This window comes from Anolis carolinensis, unplaced genomic scaffold (genome assembly GCF_035594765.1).
Source record: "Anolis carolinensis isolate JA03-04 unplaced genomic scaffold, rAnoCar3.1.pri scaffold_88, whole genome shotgun sequence".
Taxonomy (NCBI): Eukaryota; Metazoa; Chordata; class Lepidosauria; order Squamata; family Dactyloidae; genus Anolis; species Anolis carolinensis.
In genome coordinates this window covers 1-18,837 of record NW_026943897.1, presented here as the reverse complement: position 1 = coordinate 18,837, position 18,837 = coordinate 1, and the positions used below count along the sequence as shown (strand labels likewise).

The 18,837-nt window shown below is 45.4% G+C and overlaps 1 protein-coding gene across 1 annotated transcript; it reads left to right on the top strand.

Annotated features, from left to right (window-relative positions):
* The first annotated feature begins 12,232 nt into the window (after window positions 1-12,232).
* Window positions 12,233-16,593, top strand: LOC134295170 (zinc finger protein 84-like). Its single transcript, XM_062967051.1, has one exon. The coding sequence runs from the start codon at window positions 14,035-14,037 to the stop codon at window positions 15,310-15,312; it is 1,278 nt and encodes a 425-aa protein (XP_062823121.1). The 5' UTR covers window positions 12,233-14,034; the 3' UTR covers window positions 15,313-16,593.
* Window positions 16,594-18,837: the final 2,244 nt, after the last annotated feature.

Below are 18,837 nucleotides of genomic sequence, written 5' to 3'. Positions count from 1 at the left end.
AACACACTCCCGTTTCTTACACACACGCCCTGGATACATCAATACTACTTTATTGTATCACATGTCTGATTCAGTGTCAATTCTATGTATATAATCAGTTTAATATAGTTATATGTAGCGGAAAAGCGAACCGCTCACACAGATTTAAATACCGGGAACTTTGCCGAAGCGCTATGGATCCAATCTGAGCCCAACAGAGTTTAAAACAAGTACCTTTATTATACTGCAGTATAGACAGATGGACAAATCAAAGGTGACCGCCGTGAAGAACATTTGAAATGAAGCTCAATATATAATGCCCTTGTTTACAACTAAGAAGTTCCTCATTTCTTTGGAGCAGTACAGAGTGTTGCAAGCGTGCTTCCTTTATCATGAACAACATTTGTAGAAAAACATGTTGTTCACTTATGTTCCAGTAAGTAGCTTAACCACATTAACCACATCGGCCGACCACAAGATGTTCCGGAAACATAGTGGCGACATACGGACACTTGCCTCTCCTCTGGAAGAAGGCAGGTTGCATCTTTAATAGAATAAGTTGAAGCAGACACCTTAATAATGCATAATTAAAAGCAATCAGAAATAGAATAGAAATAGAATAGAAATGCAGGCCCTTTGGCCCATCAACCCTCTCAATAGAGTCAACATACATCACAGTTCACAATTGCGTTTCTAAGTATTGCAATTGGTTTTCAAATACAGAAAATCGATCAGTCACTCCTTGTAGCCCTCACCTTACTACTGGGTGCATCAATAGATGTAAACATGCTGCTGCCACTTTGGGTGAATATCCGTTGATTTTATCCCACCAGTGACGTTCTGTCGGGCTGCTTCCTTCTGCGGCCACGCTCTGACGTTCTCCATCAACCTCTTGGATCCTAACAAAACCTTTCTTACTTCTTTCCTCATAACTCTCCAAATGTTTCTTCACCTGCTGATTCGTTTTTACTAGTATATTTAATTTTTCCCAATTAATTCCTTATCTTATATTTATGGATAACTTTTTAAACTTCAAGTCTATTTCACTGTCTCCATTCTCCATCACGTCAACCAAATTCCCAGTTTCATCATCTTGAACAAAAGTTATGTTACATTTACATTTCAACCAAATGTTTGTTTATCGGGTTCTATTATATTTCCATCAGACCATAACATTAGCTGAACAGTAGTAACACGAAAACATCCCATTCCTGTATCTTGTGTGAATGTATCACATCTTCCATGTTTAGAGCACACGTGGTCCTATCTGTGTGAGGTGTGGTGAGCACACATAATCTGCTTCCCGCGCTTCCCACTGTTTTATATCCATTGTGGTGTTTCCTTTATAAATCTTTGTATCTGAGCACAATATCATCATCATCATTTAACTATTTATTAATTGCCCTCCATCCACGATGCTCTAGGAGATTTACAAGATAAAATTGTAAAGGATAAAAATATATACATACAAATATTGATAAAATTAACATAGATTAAAAGCTCTAGTAAAGAGCCAGGTCTTGAGTGCGAGGGTCAAAGGCCCTAACTCACGCATGGCTCTCATATGGGGCGGCAAGGCATCCCATAAGGCAGGGGCAGAAATAGAAAAAGCTCTGCGTCTGGTCCTTTCCAAGTGCACTTCTCTAGGACCCGGTACATAAAGTAAGTCTCGTTGGGATGGTCATTGCGACCTCCGATGATGGGAGAAGGAGAGACGGTCCCGAAGGTACGATGGGCCCTGGCCGTAAAGAGTTTTAAAGGTCAGGACTAGCATCTTATATAGACCATGGTAACCAGTTGGAAGCCAATGCAGATGCTGCAGCACTGGTGTTATGTGGCATTTCATGGGTGTTCTTGTGAGTAGCCTGGCTGCCGCATTCTGAACAATACGAGCTTTCGGGTCGTGGACATCGGAAGGCCAACATACAGGGCGTTGCAATAGTCCAGCCTAGACGTGACCGTGGCATGGATGACCGTTGCCAGAGCCTCATCAGATAGATAGGGTGCCAGTTGCCTCGCTTGTTGTAGGTGGAAAAAGGCCTGTTTGCTGGCAGCAGCGACCTGAGCTTCCATTGTCAGCTGTGAATCTAAAACGACACCCAGGCTCTTAACGGTGGGCGAAGGAGATAGGGCAGCACCATCGAAGGTGGGTAGCAAGTGGGTCAGACCAGTCGAGCGGCCATGCCAGAGAATCTCGGTCTTCGCCGGGTTCACCTTCAGTCTACTAGCACGTAGCCAGTTCGACAGAGCCTCCAGACATAAGGGGAAATTGTCTTACTTGACATTAAAGAAGGCATACAGAATATCCCATTGACTACTACAAGGGTTGTTGTTGTGTCACAAACCATTATCTAAATTGTGTCATGTTTTCTACTCACTGATCTCACAGACCTCACTCTTCCCTGAACACTCGGCAGCCAAAGAACAGGAAACCTTTGGGTTCAGAACAAAACAAGTTGACGGTTTCAGCAGTTATGTCCCTTATAAATCCCCCTCTTTATGGCAAAAAAAATAAAAATCAAAAAAAAGAGATTAAAAGCAACATTACAAAAAAGGCAGAAATTGTATATAATGCAACTACACATGAAACTAACTACTTCTGTCAGTCTGGCTTCAGGCCTGGTTACAGTACCGAGAATCTAGAGCGCCTTTGAACATCATTCCTTCCTCTGTGTTGGTGGCATGGGTTTGGATTCCATTGTCTTCCTTCAGACATTCTTATTCCTATTATGCTTTATACAACATATATTCACTGCTTTGATCCTCATCTCTTCTTTTCCACTGCCTTGTCTATCCCGCAAACCCCTCCAGTGTTTTCTGCTGGTCATCGGGGTTCTGTGTGCTAAGTTTGGTGCCCATCTGTCATTGGTGGGCTTCCGAATGCTCTCTGGATGCAGGGCGAACTACAACTCCCACACACCAAGGTCAACCACCCCCAAACCCTCACAGTTGGCCATGTTGGGTCTGTGTGCCCAGTTTGGTCCAGATCCGGCATCCGCTGGTTTTGTTCTGGACCCAAAGGGTTCCTGTTCTTTGGATGCCGAGTGTTCAGGGAAGAGTGAGGTCCGTGAGATCCAGGAGGCCCTTCAGAGACCACGTCTGGTTGCTTTGCTGGGAAGTCATGCAAACACGTTCACACAAACGGGGAGGTTGGAAGATTTGGTTCATACAGATTTTAAGTTAATAACTTAAAAAATAGAAGGTAAAATTTGGAAACTTGAATTATTAAGTCTGGAGTTGAAAACATGACACAGTTCAGACAATGGTTTGTGATATAACAATAACTCTTCTCGTAGTCAATGGGATATTCTGGGTGCCTTATTTTATGTCAAGTAAGATATTGTGCTCAGAAACAAAGATTTATAAAGGAAGCACCACAATGGATATAACACAATGGGAAGCACGGGAAGCAGATCACGATTGCCCTTCAGACCTCACGCAGGTAGGACCACGTGTGCTATAAACATGGAAGATGGTACATGTAGGTTAACATCATGGGTAATGTGATACATTCACACAAGAAACAGGAATGGGGTGTCTATTTGTTACTACTGTTCAGCTAATGATATGGTCTGATGGAAATATAATAGAACCTGATAAACAACAGTAGGTTGAAATGTAAATGTAACGTAAGCTTTGTTCAAGACAATGAAACTGGGAATTTGGTGTACGTGATGGAAAATGGAGACAAACTCCATCACTGGTTAAAGTGTGTCATACTGGGCAAATGTGCTCTCTAGGTGCATCTTCGTAGTAGTAGGAGTTCACTAGCTGCCGGGTGAACTACATCTCCCACCATGGTGGTCAGTTCCCCCCAAACCCCTCCAGTATATTAAGTTAGTCTTGGTGGTTCTGTGTGCCACGTTTGGTCCCGGTCTATTGTCGGTGGTGGTCCCAGTGTCTCTGGATGCAGGCGAACTATAAATCCCAGTGTCTACAACTCCCAAAGGCCCGCCCAAAGCCTGCCAGTCTTCCAAATTGGCCATATCGGGTACGCTTGCCAGGGATATCCGCACCAGGCTTATCTTCCCTTTGATACACAAGCACCCAGGACGTTCAGGACACTTTTATCCCTCCCAGCTACTTGTAGATACTCATTCAGCTACAAGCGACAATGTTGCAAAGTTTTGTGCCTACAAAGTCCGATGACGGTCCCAAAAGTGACCCATGTCTCCAGTAATCATCTCTCTTGGTTCAATAACTGGCTGATGGACCTCTGCATTGTATGTTTTGCCCTGTTTCCCCTTCCGCTCCTCACCCCTGTTTAATATCTTTATATCTTTAATATCTTTATATTAATGCTTTAATATCTTTATATTTTAAATGTACTAAACATACCAAGTTTGTATGTAACTGTGACTTTTATGTCCTGTGCTGGTCTATGACCGAAATAAATGATGTGATTTGAAATTTGGTGCAGATCCATTGTTGTTCGCATTCGCAATACTCTCTGGATGTAGGTGAACTATAATTCCTATAAATCAAGGTGACTTTCCCCCAAAGCCCTCCTGCATTTTTGTTGGTCGTGGGGGTTCTGTGTGCTAAGTTAGGCTCAGGGCCATCCTTGGTGGGGTCCAGAGTGCCCTTTGGCTGCGGGTGAACTATAAATCCCAGTACGTCAAGGTGAATTCCCCCACAAACCCCTCCAGCATTTTCCTTTGGTCATGAGGGTTGTGTGTGCCAATTGTGGTCCAGGTCTGTTGTCAGTGGGGGTCCCAGTGCTGTGTCTTGATGCAGAGTGAACTACAACTTCCATCATGTGGAGTCAGTCCCCAATTGTGGACCTGTGTCTTCAGGGGGAGTGTAACCCCGTCTAGCGCAGGCTGTAACCCTATAACCTCTTTGGCCTTCTGACTGACCAGGAGGACCTCCGTCTTGTTTGTATCATTATAGTATTATTATATATTTTTATTATTATTATACTATTATATTATTATCAAATAATATAAGATTATTTGATAATTATAATATAATAAAATATTATGACAGTATAATAATAATACTCCAGCGTTGCCCAGGTGATTTGACAAAGTCAGTGTTTTAATTGTCCAAATATCCATAAGATTGTGGGTGGACTACAACTCCCACCATGCCAGGTGAACCCCCAGAACTTCAATCGGTACTTGAAGCTTGTAATGTTGGACAGGTTTGCTTAGGATGCACCACGGGTGGGGTTGAGCCTGCTCTCTGGATGCAGGGTGAACTACAACTCCCACCACTTGGGTGAGTTCCTCTGCTCCAACCCTTCCCGGAGGTTGAGTGAGTCACGGGGTTCCTCACGTGTGACACGTGTGGTCCAGGCCCACCATCGGTGGAGGTCCCCGTTTCCCTGGTGGTGGGTGAACTACGACTCCCAGGAAGGAAGACCCTTCCCTCCCATCCCCTGCAGGCATCCCATTCCAGCAGATCGGGTCTTCGTGCCAAGTGGGGCCCAGATCCCTCCGTGTTTGGGGTCACGGTGCTCTCGGGATGGAGGGGAACTACAACTCCCCCCAATCAAGGGGAATTCCCCCCAAAGACCTCCAGTGTTTTTTGCTGGTCACGGGGGTTCTGTGGGCCAAGTGAGTCCCAGGTCCATCCTTGGTGGGGAAACACGTGAGATGCCTCTGCGTGTGCGTGTCGTGGGTCTGGTCATGGCATGGCGTGCGTGTGCCACGTGTGTCTTGACCTCGGAGGCGTCTACGGACAAGGCCGGCTCTTGGGCTGAGAAACGGGGAAGAGCCCCAAGGGCCCGAGTCAGGCTGGACCGCCCTTCATGTCCGGGGAAAGCCCATAGCTTCACTCAGACAGCCTTCAAGGTTTGCCCGGATCTGCCCCGGGATCTGCGGAACTCTCTGCCGAAGGAGGAGGAAGGAGTCTGAAGAAAAGACCCCGAGGTTTCCTGGGAGCCGAGGCCGCCCTCCCGTCCGCAGGCACGCGAAGCCCCGCCCCCCTTCGTGACGGAATGAACCCTCGCCGTGCCCCGCCCACGCCCTGACGTCACTCCCTCCGACGGAGAGGGGGCGGGGCCTCCGTCCTGCCCTCAGAAGCCGCCTTCCTTCTCGCCCCTCCTGGTCACCCGTCCATCAAGGCCGGAGCCAATAGGGGCCCGCTGGTAGGCGGGGCGTCACGGACTCGGCCAATGGGAGGGCGAGGGGCGGAGGAGGGGCGGGGCTTCTTCCTGGCTGGGCCTGCGCAGAGCCTCTCTCGCCGCCATTGTTTTCTGAGGCGCTTCCTATGGAGCCGCGAAGGAGGAGAGAGAGAGAGAGAGAGAGAGAGAGAGAGAGAGAGAGAGAGAGAGGTTGGTATTTATATTGATCTTGATCTTCTATCCGGATTGCGTGTCTCTCTTTGGGGAGGGGAGGGGAGGGGGCGGGGCCTGCCTCCCTCCCGGAAGAAACGAGGCCTCAATGGCCGCCAAGGCCCCCCCTCCCCCCTCCCCCTCCCTTTGGACTTGTTTGTTTATGTGTTTATTGTTTACTGCATTTCTATCCCGCCCTTCTCACCCCGAAGGGGACTCCAAGCGGCTTAGAAATGATATGATATCAATTTAATGATATAATCATATTATACTATTGGATATACATGTAATATTAATAATAATATTGTGATGTAATACAATGTAATAATAATTATAATTCACTATTATCATTCTATATTTATGTTACATGCAATATTACTAATACTATTGCAATATAGTCGTATGACATAATATATTGTATGTATATAGACTTGTAAACCGCCCTGAGTTTCCTTCGGGGTGAGAAGAGCGGGATAGAAATGTCACTAATAAATAAATATGTGCATACAGTATACTATAATATTAGCATAGCACAATATCAGCATTATCTATTACTATATTGTACTATACTGCAATATTATTTGCAATATTACATGTAATATGTAATATACAATTATAATAGTGTAGTATTATTACATTGCAGTACATTATAATATTATACGTATATACTATAATATATTATTAACATAGCACAATATCAGCATTATCTATTACTCTATTGTACTATACTGCAATATTATTTGCAATATTACATGTAATAGGTAATGAACAATTATAATAGTGTAGTATTATTACATTGCAGTACATTATAATATTATACGTATATACTATAATATATTATTAGCATAGCACAATATCAGCATTATCTATTACTATATTGTACTATACTGCAATATTATTAGTAATCTTACATGTAATATATAAGATGTAATTGATATTCTTATATTGTATTAAAGTATTAGAATTATATTGTATTACATTATATTATTATTTTATACTACAGTAGAGTCTCATCCAACATAAACAGGCCGACAGAATGTTGGATAAGCGAATATGTTGGATAATAAAGAGGGATTAAGCAAAAGCCTATTAAACATCAAATTAGGTTATGATTTTACACATTAAGAAACAAAACATCATGTTATACAACAAATTTGACAGAAAAAGTAGTTCAATACGCAGTAATGTTATGTAGTAATTACTGTATTTACGAATTTATCACAATGTATTGAAAACATTGACTACAAAAATGCCTTGGATAATCCAGAACGTTGGATAAGTGAGTGTTGGATAGGTGAGAATCTACTGTATTAGCATAGCACAATATCAGCATTATCTATTACTATATTTTACTATACTGCAATATTATTTGCAATGTTACATGTAATATGTAATATACAATAGTGTAATATTATATTGTACTAGCTGTGCCCGGCCACGCGTTGCTGTGGCGAAGTCTGGTGGTCTGGGAAATAAAGTATTGAGGAATTGGTGGTAGTTAAGGTCAAGGGTAAACATTTCCCCCTGACTCTGGGGGTTGGTGCTCATCTCCATTTCTAAGCCGAAGAGCCGGCGAGCAGTACCTATTGATGCACTCACATGTTTTTGAACTTCTGGGTTGGCAGAAGCTGGGGCTAACAGTGGGGGCTCTCTCCGCTCCTCCCAATTCAAACCTTTCGGTCCAGAAGTTCAGCAGCTCAGCGCTTTAACACGCTGCGCCATCAGGGGATATTATTTCCTAAAAGTTGTGAATATACAATATTTCTGATTTTTTTTTGTCTGTTGGAGGCAAGTATGAATGCTGCAGTTAGGAAAAATGATTAGGATGTAATGGCCTTGCTGGATTACATGAGGCCCCTTCTTCACAGCTGTATAAAATGCACACTGAAGTGGATTATATGGTAGTGTGGAGTCAAGATAATCCAGTGCAAAGCAGATAACATAAAATTATAAATGGGTTATATAGCTGTGTGGAAGGGCCTTGAGTCTACACTGCCATATAATCCAGTGCAAATTAGATAATCTGTGGAAGAGGCCTAAGTGAGGCCTAAGTCTGCCTGTCCCCTCGGCTGAGTCAGTTGCTAGGAGACCAAGTGGGCAGAGATTAGCCTTCTAACTGGCAGCAATTGGATAAAAATAATTATTCCTTTCCCTCTAATTAGGACTTTATTTTTCTTTTCTTTTTCTTGTATCAACCTAGAGGCGTGGATGATAGGTTGTGTTGTCAAATTTTGAGGTTGGGGGCCCTGTAGTTTTGTTGTTTTGTCGGTCGCCGTGATGCCAGACTAGCTGTGCCCGGCCACACGTTGCTGTGGTGTTGTCTGGTGGTGTTGGTGAGAAATTGTTGAGGTAGTGGTGGTATTGAATGTCTGTTGTATGGTTGTCTTTATGTTGAGTATGCATTTGGTTGTTTGTGTACTGTGAAAGTGGTGAGGATAGAGGTGGTCTATGTCCCTGTGTAGTATTGTATAGTATTTATACGTTGTGCATGTGTTGTGAATGCTTGTATTGTGTCCTGCTGCATAGTAGAAAGGGTTGGGCTGGATGGCCCTTAGGGGTCTCTCCAAATTCTTGTGCCTGTCCCCTGGGCTGAATAGGTTGCTAGGAGACCAAGTGGGTGGAACTTAGCCTTGTAACTGGCAGCAATTGGATAAAAACAATTATTCCTCTCCCTCTAATTAGGATTTTATTTTTCTTTTCTTTTTGTTGTATCAACCTAGAGGCGTGGATGATGGGTTGTGTTGTCAAATTTCGAGGTTGGGGGGCCTGTAGTTTTGTTGTTTTGTCCGCTGCCCTGATGCCATCACTCTTTTATATATATAGACTACATTATAATATACATATATACTATAATCTATTATTAACATAGCATAGTATCAGCATTATTCATCTATTACTATTTTGTACAAGGAGCCTTCGGTGGCCTAGTGGATTCGAATCCCAACCGGGGAGAGTGCGGATGAGCTCCCTCTATCAGCTCCAGCTCCATGCAGGGACATGAGAGAAGCTTCCCACAAGGATGGTAAAAATATCAAAACATCCGGGCAACGTCCCCTGGGCAACGCCCTTGCGGACGGACCTTGCGGACGGAATATAATACTAGCTGTGCCCGGCCATGCGCTGTGGCGAAGTCTGGTGGTATGGGAAATAAAGTATTGAGGAATTGGTGGTAGTTAAGGTCAAGGGTAAAGGTTTTTCCCTGAGTCCAGTCGTGTCCGACTCTGGGGGTTGGTACTCATCTCCATTTCTAAGCTGAAGAGCCGGCGTTGTCCATAGACTCCTCCAAGGTCATGTGGGATGACTGCATGGAGCAGCGTTACCTTCCTGCCGGAGCAGTACCTATTGATGCACTCACATTTGCATGTTTTCGAACTTCTGGATTGGCAGAAACTGGGGCTAACAGTGGGGGCTCTCTCTGCGCCCCCAATTCAAACTTTCGGTCCAGAAGTGAGACTCTACTGTATATTGATAATCTTATATTATCTGCTTAGAACTGGATTATATGAGGCCCCTTCTACACAGCTGTATAAAATGCACACTGAAGTGGATTATATGGCAGTGTGGAGTCAAGATAATCCAGTGCAAAGCAGATAATATAAGATTATAACTGGGTTATATAGCTGTGTGGAAGGGCCTTGAGTCTACACTGCCATATAATCCAGTGCAAATTAGATAATCTGTGGAAGAGACCTAAGTGAGGCCTAAATCTGCCTGTCCCCTAACTGAACCCTGGCTGTGCTTGGCTGAATTGGTTGCTAGGAGACGAAGTGGACAGAGATTAGCCCTCTAAACTGGCAGCAATTGGATAAAAACCAATTATTGCTCTCCCTCTAATTAGGACTTTATTTTTCTTTCTTTTTGTTGTTGTTGTATCTTACTGGAGCCGTGGATGATGGGTTGTGTTGTCAAATTTCGAGGTTGGGCGGCCTGTAGTTTTGTTGTGTTGTGGGTTGCCCTCAAGCCATCACTCTTTTATATATATAGATTTATTTACAAGCTTTGGGGCATGCATTTGCCCAAGGAAGAAATGCAAGCAAAGCCCTCCTAAAAACAACTTTGGCCTCTTTTCTCCTGCCCTTTCCCACCTCTTTCATTTATCCCCTTTCAAACTCTAAAAGTAGCCAGAAAAGGCTTTTTAAAACTTCCCTTCCTCTCCCAAAAAACCCACCCCATTTTTGTTTCCTTAAGAATAAAAAGAAATACACACCTTCTGTTCCTCTCCTTTCCCTCCCTATTGACTCAAACATTATTGCAATAATAGTAATAATAGTAATAGTAATAATAATAATAATAATAATAATAATAATAATAAATCCTGCAAATTTGCAAGAGTCTCTCTTTTTCTTCCCCTTGCACCCATGCAATCTTTTTCTTCTTCCTGGCTTGCAAGAGGCTCTCACTCACTCTTCTTTCGCTTTTGAAAACATTCTCTTCTTGTCTCTCTCTCTCTTAAAAAATAAGATCACTCCAGCCTGGGAGGAGAAGCGGAGAAGGGAGGTTTTGGAAAAGAAAACATACTGTAGTCTCCAGGCTCCACTGCCTGGCTTGACCTTGACCCGATTATAAGCCGGGGGAGGCTCTTTCAGCTCATAAATAAGGGCTGAAAAACTTGCCTTATCTTCGGTATATATACGGTAATATTTTGTCTTCCATCCTTGTATGATTCTTACCTTCCTTGTCTTTAATGGATGTTATTATTTTTTTCCCTTTCTAACGTGTGCTGCTTTGGCTAATAATTTGGAGTTTCTGTATTACTGTATTCAAAGTATTCTCTATTTAAAAATATCAAATCTTTTTGAGTCCTTTCTAACTCATGTTTTGCTAGCTGTTTTCTCGTTGCTAATGCTTTTATATAGAATAATCAGCTGCACTTTCATCATACAGTCCAAATCGCCTTGCCGGCTCCTAGCACTTTACCCCACTCTGGTTCCACTATTCATGTTTGCACAAGTCAGCCCCTCCCACGTAATCCTCAACAGCCCCACTCCCCTGTCTAACTGATATGCTATGTGTTTTATCTTAAAGTTTTAAAATTGTTTGGTTCTTGCTATGTATTTATATTTTGTAACTCCTACTGTTTTTATGCATATGTCAACTGTTGATTTTAGGGCTTTGTCCCCACGTAAGCCGCCCCAAGTCCCCTTGGAGAGATGGAGGCCGGATATAAGAAATAAATTATTATTATTATTTGTAATCATCTTCCGTTTATAGCAGTAGCCAAGGCCTTGGCAGTTGAGCGATATCACCTTCATCTCATCCACCATTTCGCTTGCATTCTTTGTTGGTCCCTGTAAAGAATAACACCATATTGTGCCACACTCTGTCCCCCTAATGATGATGATGATGATGATGACCATTTTATTTTTGTATCCCGCCACCATCTCCCTGAAGGGACGCAGGACAGCTTACATGGGGACCAAACTCAATCAAAGTTCAAAATATAACACAATAAAAATACATATACCAACATCATAAAGAACATAATTAAATAGATAATTCATCCTACAACCACCAGTATTTAGCTGAGTGTAATGGCCGTTTCCGAGCTGGGGCAAGGGAAAGGCCTTTGCAATACAGCTGCGAGAGCAGGGCTGAAGGCAGAGTGCGAGAGGCCGATGAGAAGTTAAGGCTGGAAGGGCCAGTCAGATGAACACAGTACAAACCCAGGACAGGGACAATAGTAAAGTGCAAGTCGAAAATGAAGTTCTGGCTAGAGGGATCCAGTCATTTAGTGAACGGAATTAATCAAAGGCACATTGGAACAGCCATGTTTTTAGGTCTTTATAAAAAGCGGGCAGGGTGTGCGCTAGACCCAGGAATGTGTGGGCTGGGCAGGAGAGGGTTCAAAGGCCTTTCCGCACGGAAACCCCTTTTCTCTTCCTTCCTTCCCTTCCTTCCCCTTCCCCTTCCCCTTCCTTCCTTCCTTCCTTCCTTCCTTCCTTCCTTCCTTCCTTCCTTCCTTCCTTCCTTCCTTCCTTCCTTCTCAGGCTGCCAGGTTCCTCCTCTCTCTCCTCTGCCTCCTCCTCCTCCTCCTCTTCGGTCGGGTGTCGAGGGCCAGGAGCCTCCTTGAGGAAACAAGGCTTTAGTGGAGGGAGGGCAAGCTCATGCTTTTCTGCTGTGGATGCGCTGAGGAAGAAGTGCCCGGCTCCTCCTCCTTGTCAGTCTCACTCATCTGCCGGTGGTGAAGTTGAGGACCTCTTCGCCCTCACTCAAGTGCAGCCTTGTTCCCTCAGGGAGGCACCCTCTTTCGTTCAGTCACAAGGACAAGGACTGCAAACGGTGACAGCTGCCTCTCAGCAACACCCGTCTCCCTCCTTCCCTCCCTCACCTGAGTATAAGCCAAGGGGGGCTTTTGCAGCATTAAAAACATGCTGAAAAGCCGGCTTATACTTGAGTAATTGTTTGTAGTTCCATCGTTACCATTAGAAACCTTCCTTCTATATCTGTCTTAACCATTTGCAGGTGCCAGAGTTTGGGGAGATAGAATACCAGGCCCTTTCTTTTGGAAGTTCCCTCTGATGCCAGTTCTTCTCCCAGTCATTTTGTTTTCAAACTTACAGAATCAAGGGATAACATTTCAGGCCATGTGGAGACCCCTTGAAGGTTCTTCCCAAAGGCATCCAAGGAAGAGCTTTTCTCTCCGTGGCCTCCAGTTTTCCTAGGATTTCCCCTAGATGGAGGAAAAAGAAGAAAAGGGGGAAGTGGGCAAAGGTGAAGGGAGTCGGCAGGAAGGAGGCTTTGTGGCTGGAGCTGTGCCTGTCTTTGCATCTCATCATGGGCTCTACAGAGGGAATGCATGAATGCCTAATGGAACTTAGTTCAGCATGGACTCAATTTGTGAACGTGGTTGTGAATTAGCCAGTTGAGAAGGCAGGTCCTTCTTAGTTTGGAAGATTCATTTGGGAAATGTGGCCGGAGTGACCCTTTGAGATGCCGAGGAAGCAGAGTTGGGGGTCCCTGTGGCAGGGGAGATAATGACACAACCAATAAAGAAATCCTTTTTCCTTTGAGCATTTAGCACAATACTGGTAATTCACAGAAATCCATGATCCAGAATAGGTTACACCCTTGAATGTTGGGAGGAATTCTGCCTGCCTTGTGTTCCTTTAACCATGTTTGGATTTGACCCAATGAAATTAGTGTGGTCCTCCAATATGGGAAAAGGGTTCAGTTCCCTCCTTCTGTGTTTCCTCCCTTCCTTCCACCTTTCCTTTCTTCTTTCCCTTTTTGCTTTGTTACCTTGAGCCAGAGGTACGCGACTTCATGTCTAACCTTTTGCTTCTTCTTTCTTGACCAGGACATGAGAGTTCTCTGGAGTCACCCCTGCCGTGATGGGAAATGAACCAGCTTCTAGTAGATATTGAGGCATTTGGAAACCAAAGTGCAGTAAGAAAACCAGTCCCCTAGGAAAAAGGATTCCTCTCAAGTGGCTGATCCTGCAGAATTCCTACATTCACTTTGGATTATAGAGTAGAACCATAGAGTCGGAAGAGACTGCATGAGGCACCCAGTCCAGGCCTCTGCCGTGCAGGAAACGTGCAAAGTACCCCTGACAGATGAGCATCTGACCTCTGTTTAAAAGATTCCAGAGGAGCCTCCACTGCATTTTGAGGCAGAGAGTTCCACTGCTGAACAGCTCTAACAGTCAGGAAGTTCTTAATGTTCAGGAAGAATCCACTTTCCTGTAATTTGAACCCACTGCTGTGAGTAATCAGAAAGGGAAAAACAAGAATCAAGTGTCCTTTTTAGAATTAAATATACATAACACTGCTGACATGGAGAAGAAAGCATATAAATGTATCGAAAGTGGAAAGAGCTTTAGTCAGCATGGAAAGCTGAAGGCACATCAAAGGACTCACACTGGGGAGAAACCCTATAACTGCCTGGAGTGTGGACAGAGCTTCACTCAGAAGGGAAGCTTACATACACATCAAAGGACTCACACTGGGGAGAAACCCTATAACTGCCTGGAATGTGGACAGAGCTTCACTCAGAGTTCAGCTCTACGTTCACATCAAAGGACTCACACTGGGGAGAAACCCTATAACTGCCTGGAGTGTGGACAGAGCTTCACTCAGAAGGGAAATTTACATACACATCAAAGGACTCACACTGGGGAGAAACCCTATAAATGCCTGGAGTGTGGACAGAGCTTCACTCAGAGTTCAGCTCTACGTTCACATCAAAGGACTCACACTGGGGAGAAACCCTATAACTGCCTGGAGTGTGGACAGAGCTTCACTCAGAAGGGACACTTACATACACATCAAAGAACTCACACTGGGGAGAAACCCTATAAATGCCTGGATTGTGGACAGAGCTTCACTGAGAATGGACACTTACAAAGACATCAAAGGACTCACACTGGGGAGAAACCCTATAACTGCCTGGAGTGTGGACAGAGCTTCACTCAGAAGGGAAGCTTACATAGACATCAAAGGACTCACACTGGAGAGAAGCCCTATAAATGCCTGGAGTGTGGACAGAGTTTCTCTCATAATTCACATCTACATAGACATCAAAGGACCCACACTGGGGAGAAACCCTATAACTGCCTGGAGTGTGGACAGAGCTTCTCTCAGAAGGGAACCTTACATTCACATCAAAGGACTCACACTGGGGAGAAACCCTATAAATGCCTGGAGTGTGGACAGAGCTTTGCTCGTAGTTCAGGACTACGTTCACATCAAAGGACCCACACTGGGGAGAAACCCTATAAATGCCTGGAGTGTGGACAGAGCTTTGCTCATAGTTCAGGCCTACGTTCCCATCAAAGGACTCACACTGGGGAGAAAACCTATAACTGCCTGGAGTGTGGACAGAGCTTCACTCAGAGTTCAGGACTACGTTCACATCAAAGGACTCACACTGGGGAGAAACCCTATAAATGCCTGGAGTGTGGACAGAGCTTCACTCAGAGTTCAGGACTACGTTCACATCAAAGGACTCACACTGGGGAGAAACCCTATAAATGCCTGGAGTGTGGACAGAGCTTCACTCATAGTTCAGGCCTACGTTCACATCAATGGACTCACACTGGGGAGAAGCCCTAAAAATGCCTGGAGTGTGGACAGAGCTTTGCTCATAGTTCAGAACTACGTTGACATCAAAGGACCCACACTGGGGAGAAACCCTATAACTGCCTGGAGTGTGGACAGAGCTTTGCTCGAAGTTCAGCACTACGTTCCCATCAAAGGACTCACGCTGGGCAGAAACCATAGAAATGCATGGAGTGTGGACAGAGCTTTTCATGGAATAGACATCAATTTGAGTTTAGCATATTCTAATAATTGTATATTTATTTCCTTTCTTAGTTTAATAAAATTATTAGTATCTAAATCTTCTAATTCTCTATAACATTTATTACCAGATCCTTAATTGTCTTTAATTTTAATTATCCCCTCCTGTTTTATTTTTTAAATCTCTTCTTAGTGATAATTAAATAACTACACTTCTGACTTGTTCCAGTTAATTTGCAAAACTTTTAATTTTCCCAAATTCTTCTAGGTAATTTTCATTTTTTCCCCATTGTTGTATTGGGTTTTCCACTGATAAATGGGTATCTTCTGCAAATAAATTAATTTTATTTGTTTTAATACTCTTAGTTCCATAACTAATTTATCTGTTTCCTGGATCTTTATTTTCCAATATTTCTCAATATATTCCTCTATTTTACTTTTGGAGTTTTCTTTTGCCAAGTATAGTTCTTGATATGATCTTGGAAAAGTTAATATTTTGTCTTCCATCCTTGTATGATTCTTACCTTCCTTGTCTTTAATGGATGTTATTAATTTTTTCCTTTCTAATGTGTGCTGCCTTGGCTAATAATTTGGAGTTTCTATTACTGTATTCAAAGTATTCTTGTTGTGAATGCGCCTTCAGAGACTGTGAATGATAGTGGTGGGATTAGGAGAGGAAGGAAAAGCCCTCGCGAGGAGGGCTCATTGGAGGATTTGTTTAGGAAAAGGGTCAGGGAGACTGATGGGGAGTCTTCTGAGCAGGATTTATGTGGGGATCCTGAGGTGGAAATGGATGCTGGGGCCAATTCCCAGAGCTGAGTCTGCAAGCTCTGGAAATTGGAGCCATAACAAAGCGCGCTCCTGGAACACCTGGCAGCACAGCCTGGGAACTGGTGGAGTGAAAATGTAAACAAGTATAATGAGTAGTTTGTGTGAAAATGGTAGAAATGTGATACAGGGGGTGGGGTTTTGGTGATGATATTTACGTGTGATGTGACGTAGTAGCAAAGGTAATAAAAGTGGTTGTATGTAAACATTATGTCATTCTCGACTTTTTCCAAGTCGTGTGTTCTTCAATAAAGATTGGTTTTGAGAGCAGCTGTCTTTGATCTGCGTTCATGCTGGTCGTTTGAAGTGAGCGTGACATTTAAGTCGAGAATCCCATTCTCACCCTCCTGCGGAGTCGCAGTGAAGTGACAATGAGTGGAAGGGGCGACCAGAGCCCGAAGGGGGCAGAGGGGCCCCTGCCAGAGGTTCGGCCGCTGGGAGAGGAAACGCTACAAGCCATCGCTTCCTCTACCGGCTACCCCAGACCTAACAGAGTGACCCAGAGGATCCCTAGAGGAGGAAGAGGCGTCTCGGCGGCTGCAGAGACCAGTTGGGGGTCTGGAGGGAGCATGCCGGAGACCGTGGCCCTACGGTTGTCCATCTTGGAGACCAACTTGTCCAGGCTGTCGGAAACCGTGGGAAGATTGGTGCCGCTGTTGGAAGAGAATCTCCAGAGGGAGCCCACTCGATACGGTGCCGAAAGAGAGCCGAGTAAGGACGAGGCTTGGAGCCAGAGGGGCCAGCGCGCATCGACGCAGAGCCCAGCAGCGGCAGGCGGCGACGGAGACGAGGAGTACTGGCAGGAGCTGGAGTTCCGAGAGAGGATGGCGCGCGAGGTGGATCGCCAGCAAGCATTGGGAACTCTGAGGCCGCCAACTCCAACAGGACTCCCAACCCCCCGAATGGGCGTCGGGGTTGAAAGGCCGCTGGGACCAGGGATCGGGTCCAGTGGGTTGGCGGAGGAAGGCGAAGAGGAGCCGGAGATCCATGGAGATGGGGAGGATGCGCCGTACGACGAAGGAAGGCGAGGTGCGGGGGCTACAGCAGGGCCCGCATTCAGATGGGTGGAAGGGCCGACGGCAGCGGCAGAATTTTGAGAGCCGCGGGGAACAACCGCCGGGCTGGGGCGCGGCGTGGTCAAAGGGGCCGCCCAAGGGAACCCGATGCAACTCTTCCCCAGACCACCCATGCAGAGACAACGGGCCACAGAATGGATGCCTAGGAGAGAGGAGCTCAAATTGGAATACGGAGGGGAATCATCCGAGCTGAACTTTTTCCTCATTGGCATCAGAGGATACATGGAGGACAATGCGCACACATTCCCCTCCGAAGGAAGCATGATTCGGGCCATTGGTAATACCCTAAAAAGGGGGGCGGCCAGCTGGTATGTGCAGTTACATGCCAGACGCGACCCGTGCTTGAAGTCAGTGCCCCAATTCCTGGCCGCGCTAGAGAACCGTTTCAGAGACCCGCTGGAGCAATTAAGAGCCCGTGATCAACTTAAGGTCATAAAACAAAGGGACAAAACGGTGCCCGAGTATGCAGAAGAATTCCTCCATCTCGCAGAAAGGGTACCAGAATGGTCCGAAGTGACCAAAGTGGAGATATTCAAAGAGGGACTGCGCCCCGAGATATTCAGCTGGGCGGCGCACAGAGATGACCCGGAGTCATTACAGGGATGGATTCAATTGGCAGGGCGCGTTGAATCCACCCTGTCCCAAGTAAGGCGCTTTCGGAGCGGCGGCGCCCAGCAGCGACCGGCAACGAGGGGTCGGGGAGAAACGCGGAAGCAGGAGCGACCAGGAGGGCGGCCCGGGATCCCCTCCAAAGGAGACGACAACAAACCCAAGACAGGATGCTTTGTGTGTGGAAAGACGGGCCATCGGGCGGCAGAATGTTGGGCCCGGAAGGGGGAGCCCCCCAAAGCCGTAAAACCCACGCCAGCAGCCGGGAGACGAGCGGAGGAGGAGGTGCGAGCCCCAGAACCCCCGGAGCAGCTGGTGAGTCAAGACAAATGCATGATAGTAGTGCCTATCTGCCTATCGGGGCTAGAGAATCGAGCCACCTGTAGAGCATTCGTGGATTGCGGCTGCTCTAGGAACATTATAACTCCAGAATTAGCGGAGGCGCTGAAATGCCAGCAAACTGAACTGAAAGCTCCGATTGCGTTCGCGCAATTGGACGGATCGGTTGCTGCTGGGGAGGCATCCACGAAAGAAATACAGGGGATCCCGTGTAAAGTAGGCAAGTGGGAGGGAGGAATATCCTTTGTGGTAGCCCCTATTGCCACGTATAATGTAATACTTGGGATCCCGTGGCTGGAGCAGGCAAACCCCGAAGTAGATTGGAGGGGAAAGAGCATGTCATTTAAAGAGCAACAAACACAATGGGAAATAAGCAAGATAGCAGGGGAAGAGAGCGAGGGAAATGAACCGGAGGAAATAAACCAAGAACTGTTGCCCCCTGAATATAGAGACTTTGTGGATGTGTTCAATCAGAAAGAAGCAAGTA

Bases quoted from the DNA above. Each gene is read 5' to 3' on its own strand.
- LOC134295170 (XM_062967051.1), top strand. From the start codon at position 14,035: ATGGAGAAGAAAGCATATAAATGTATCGAAAGTGGAAAGAGCTTTAGT.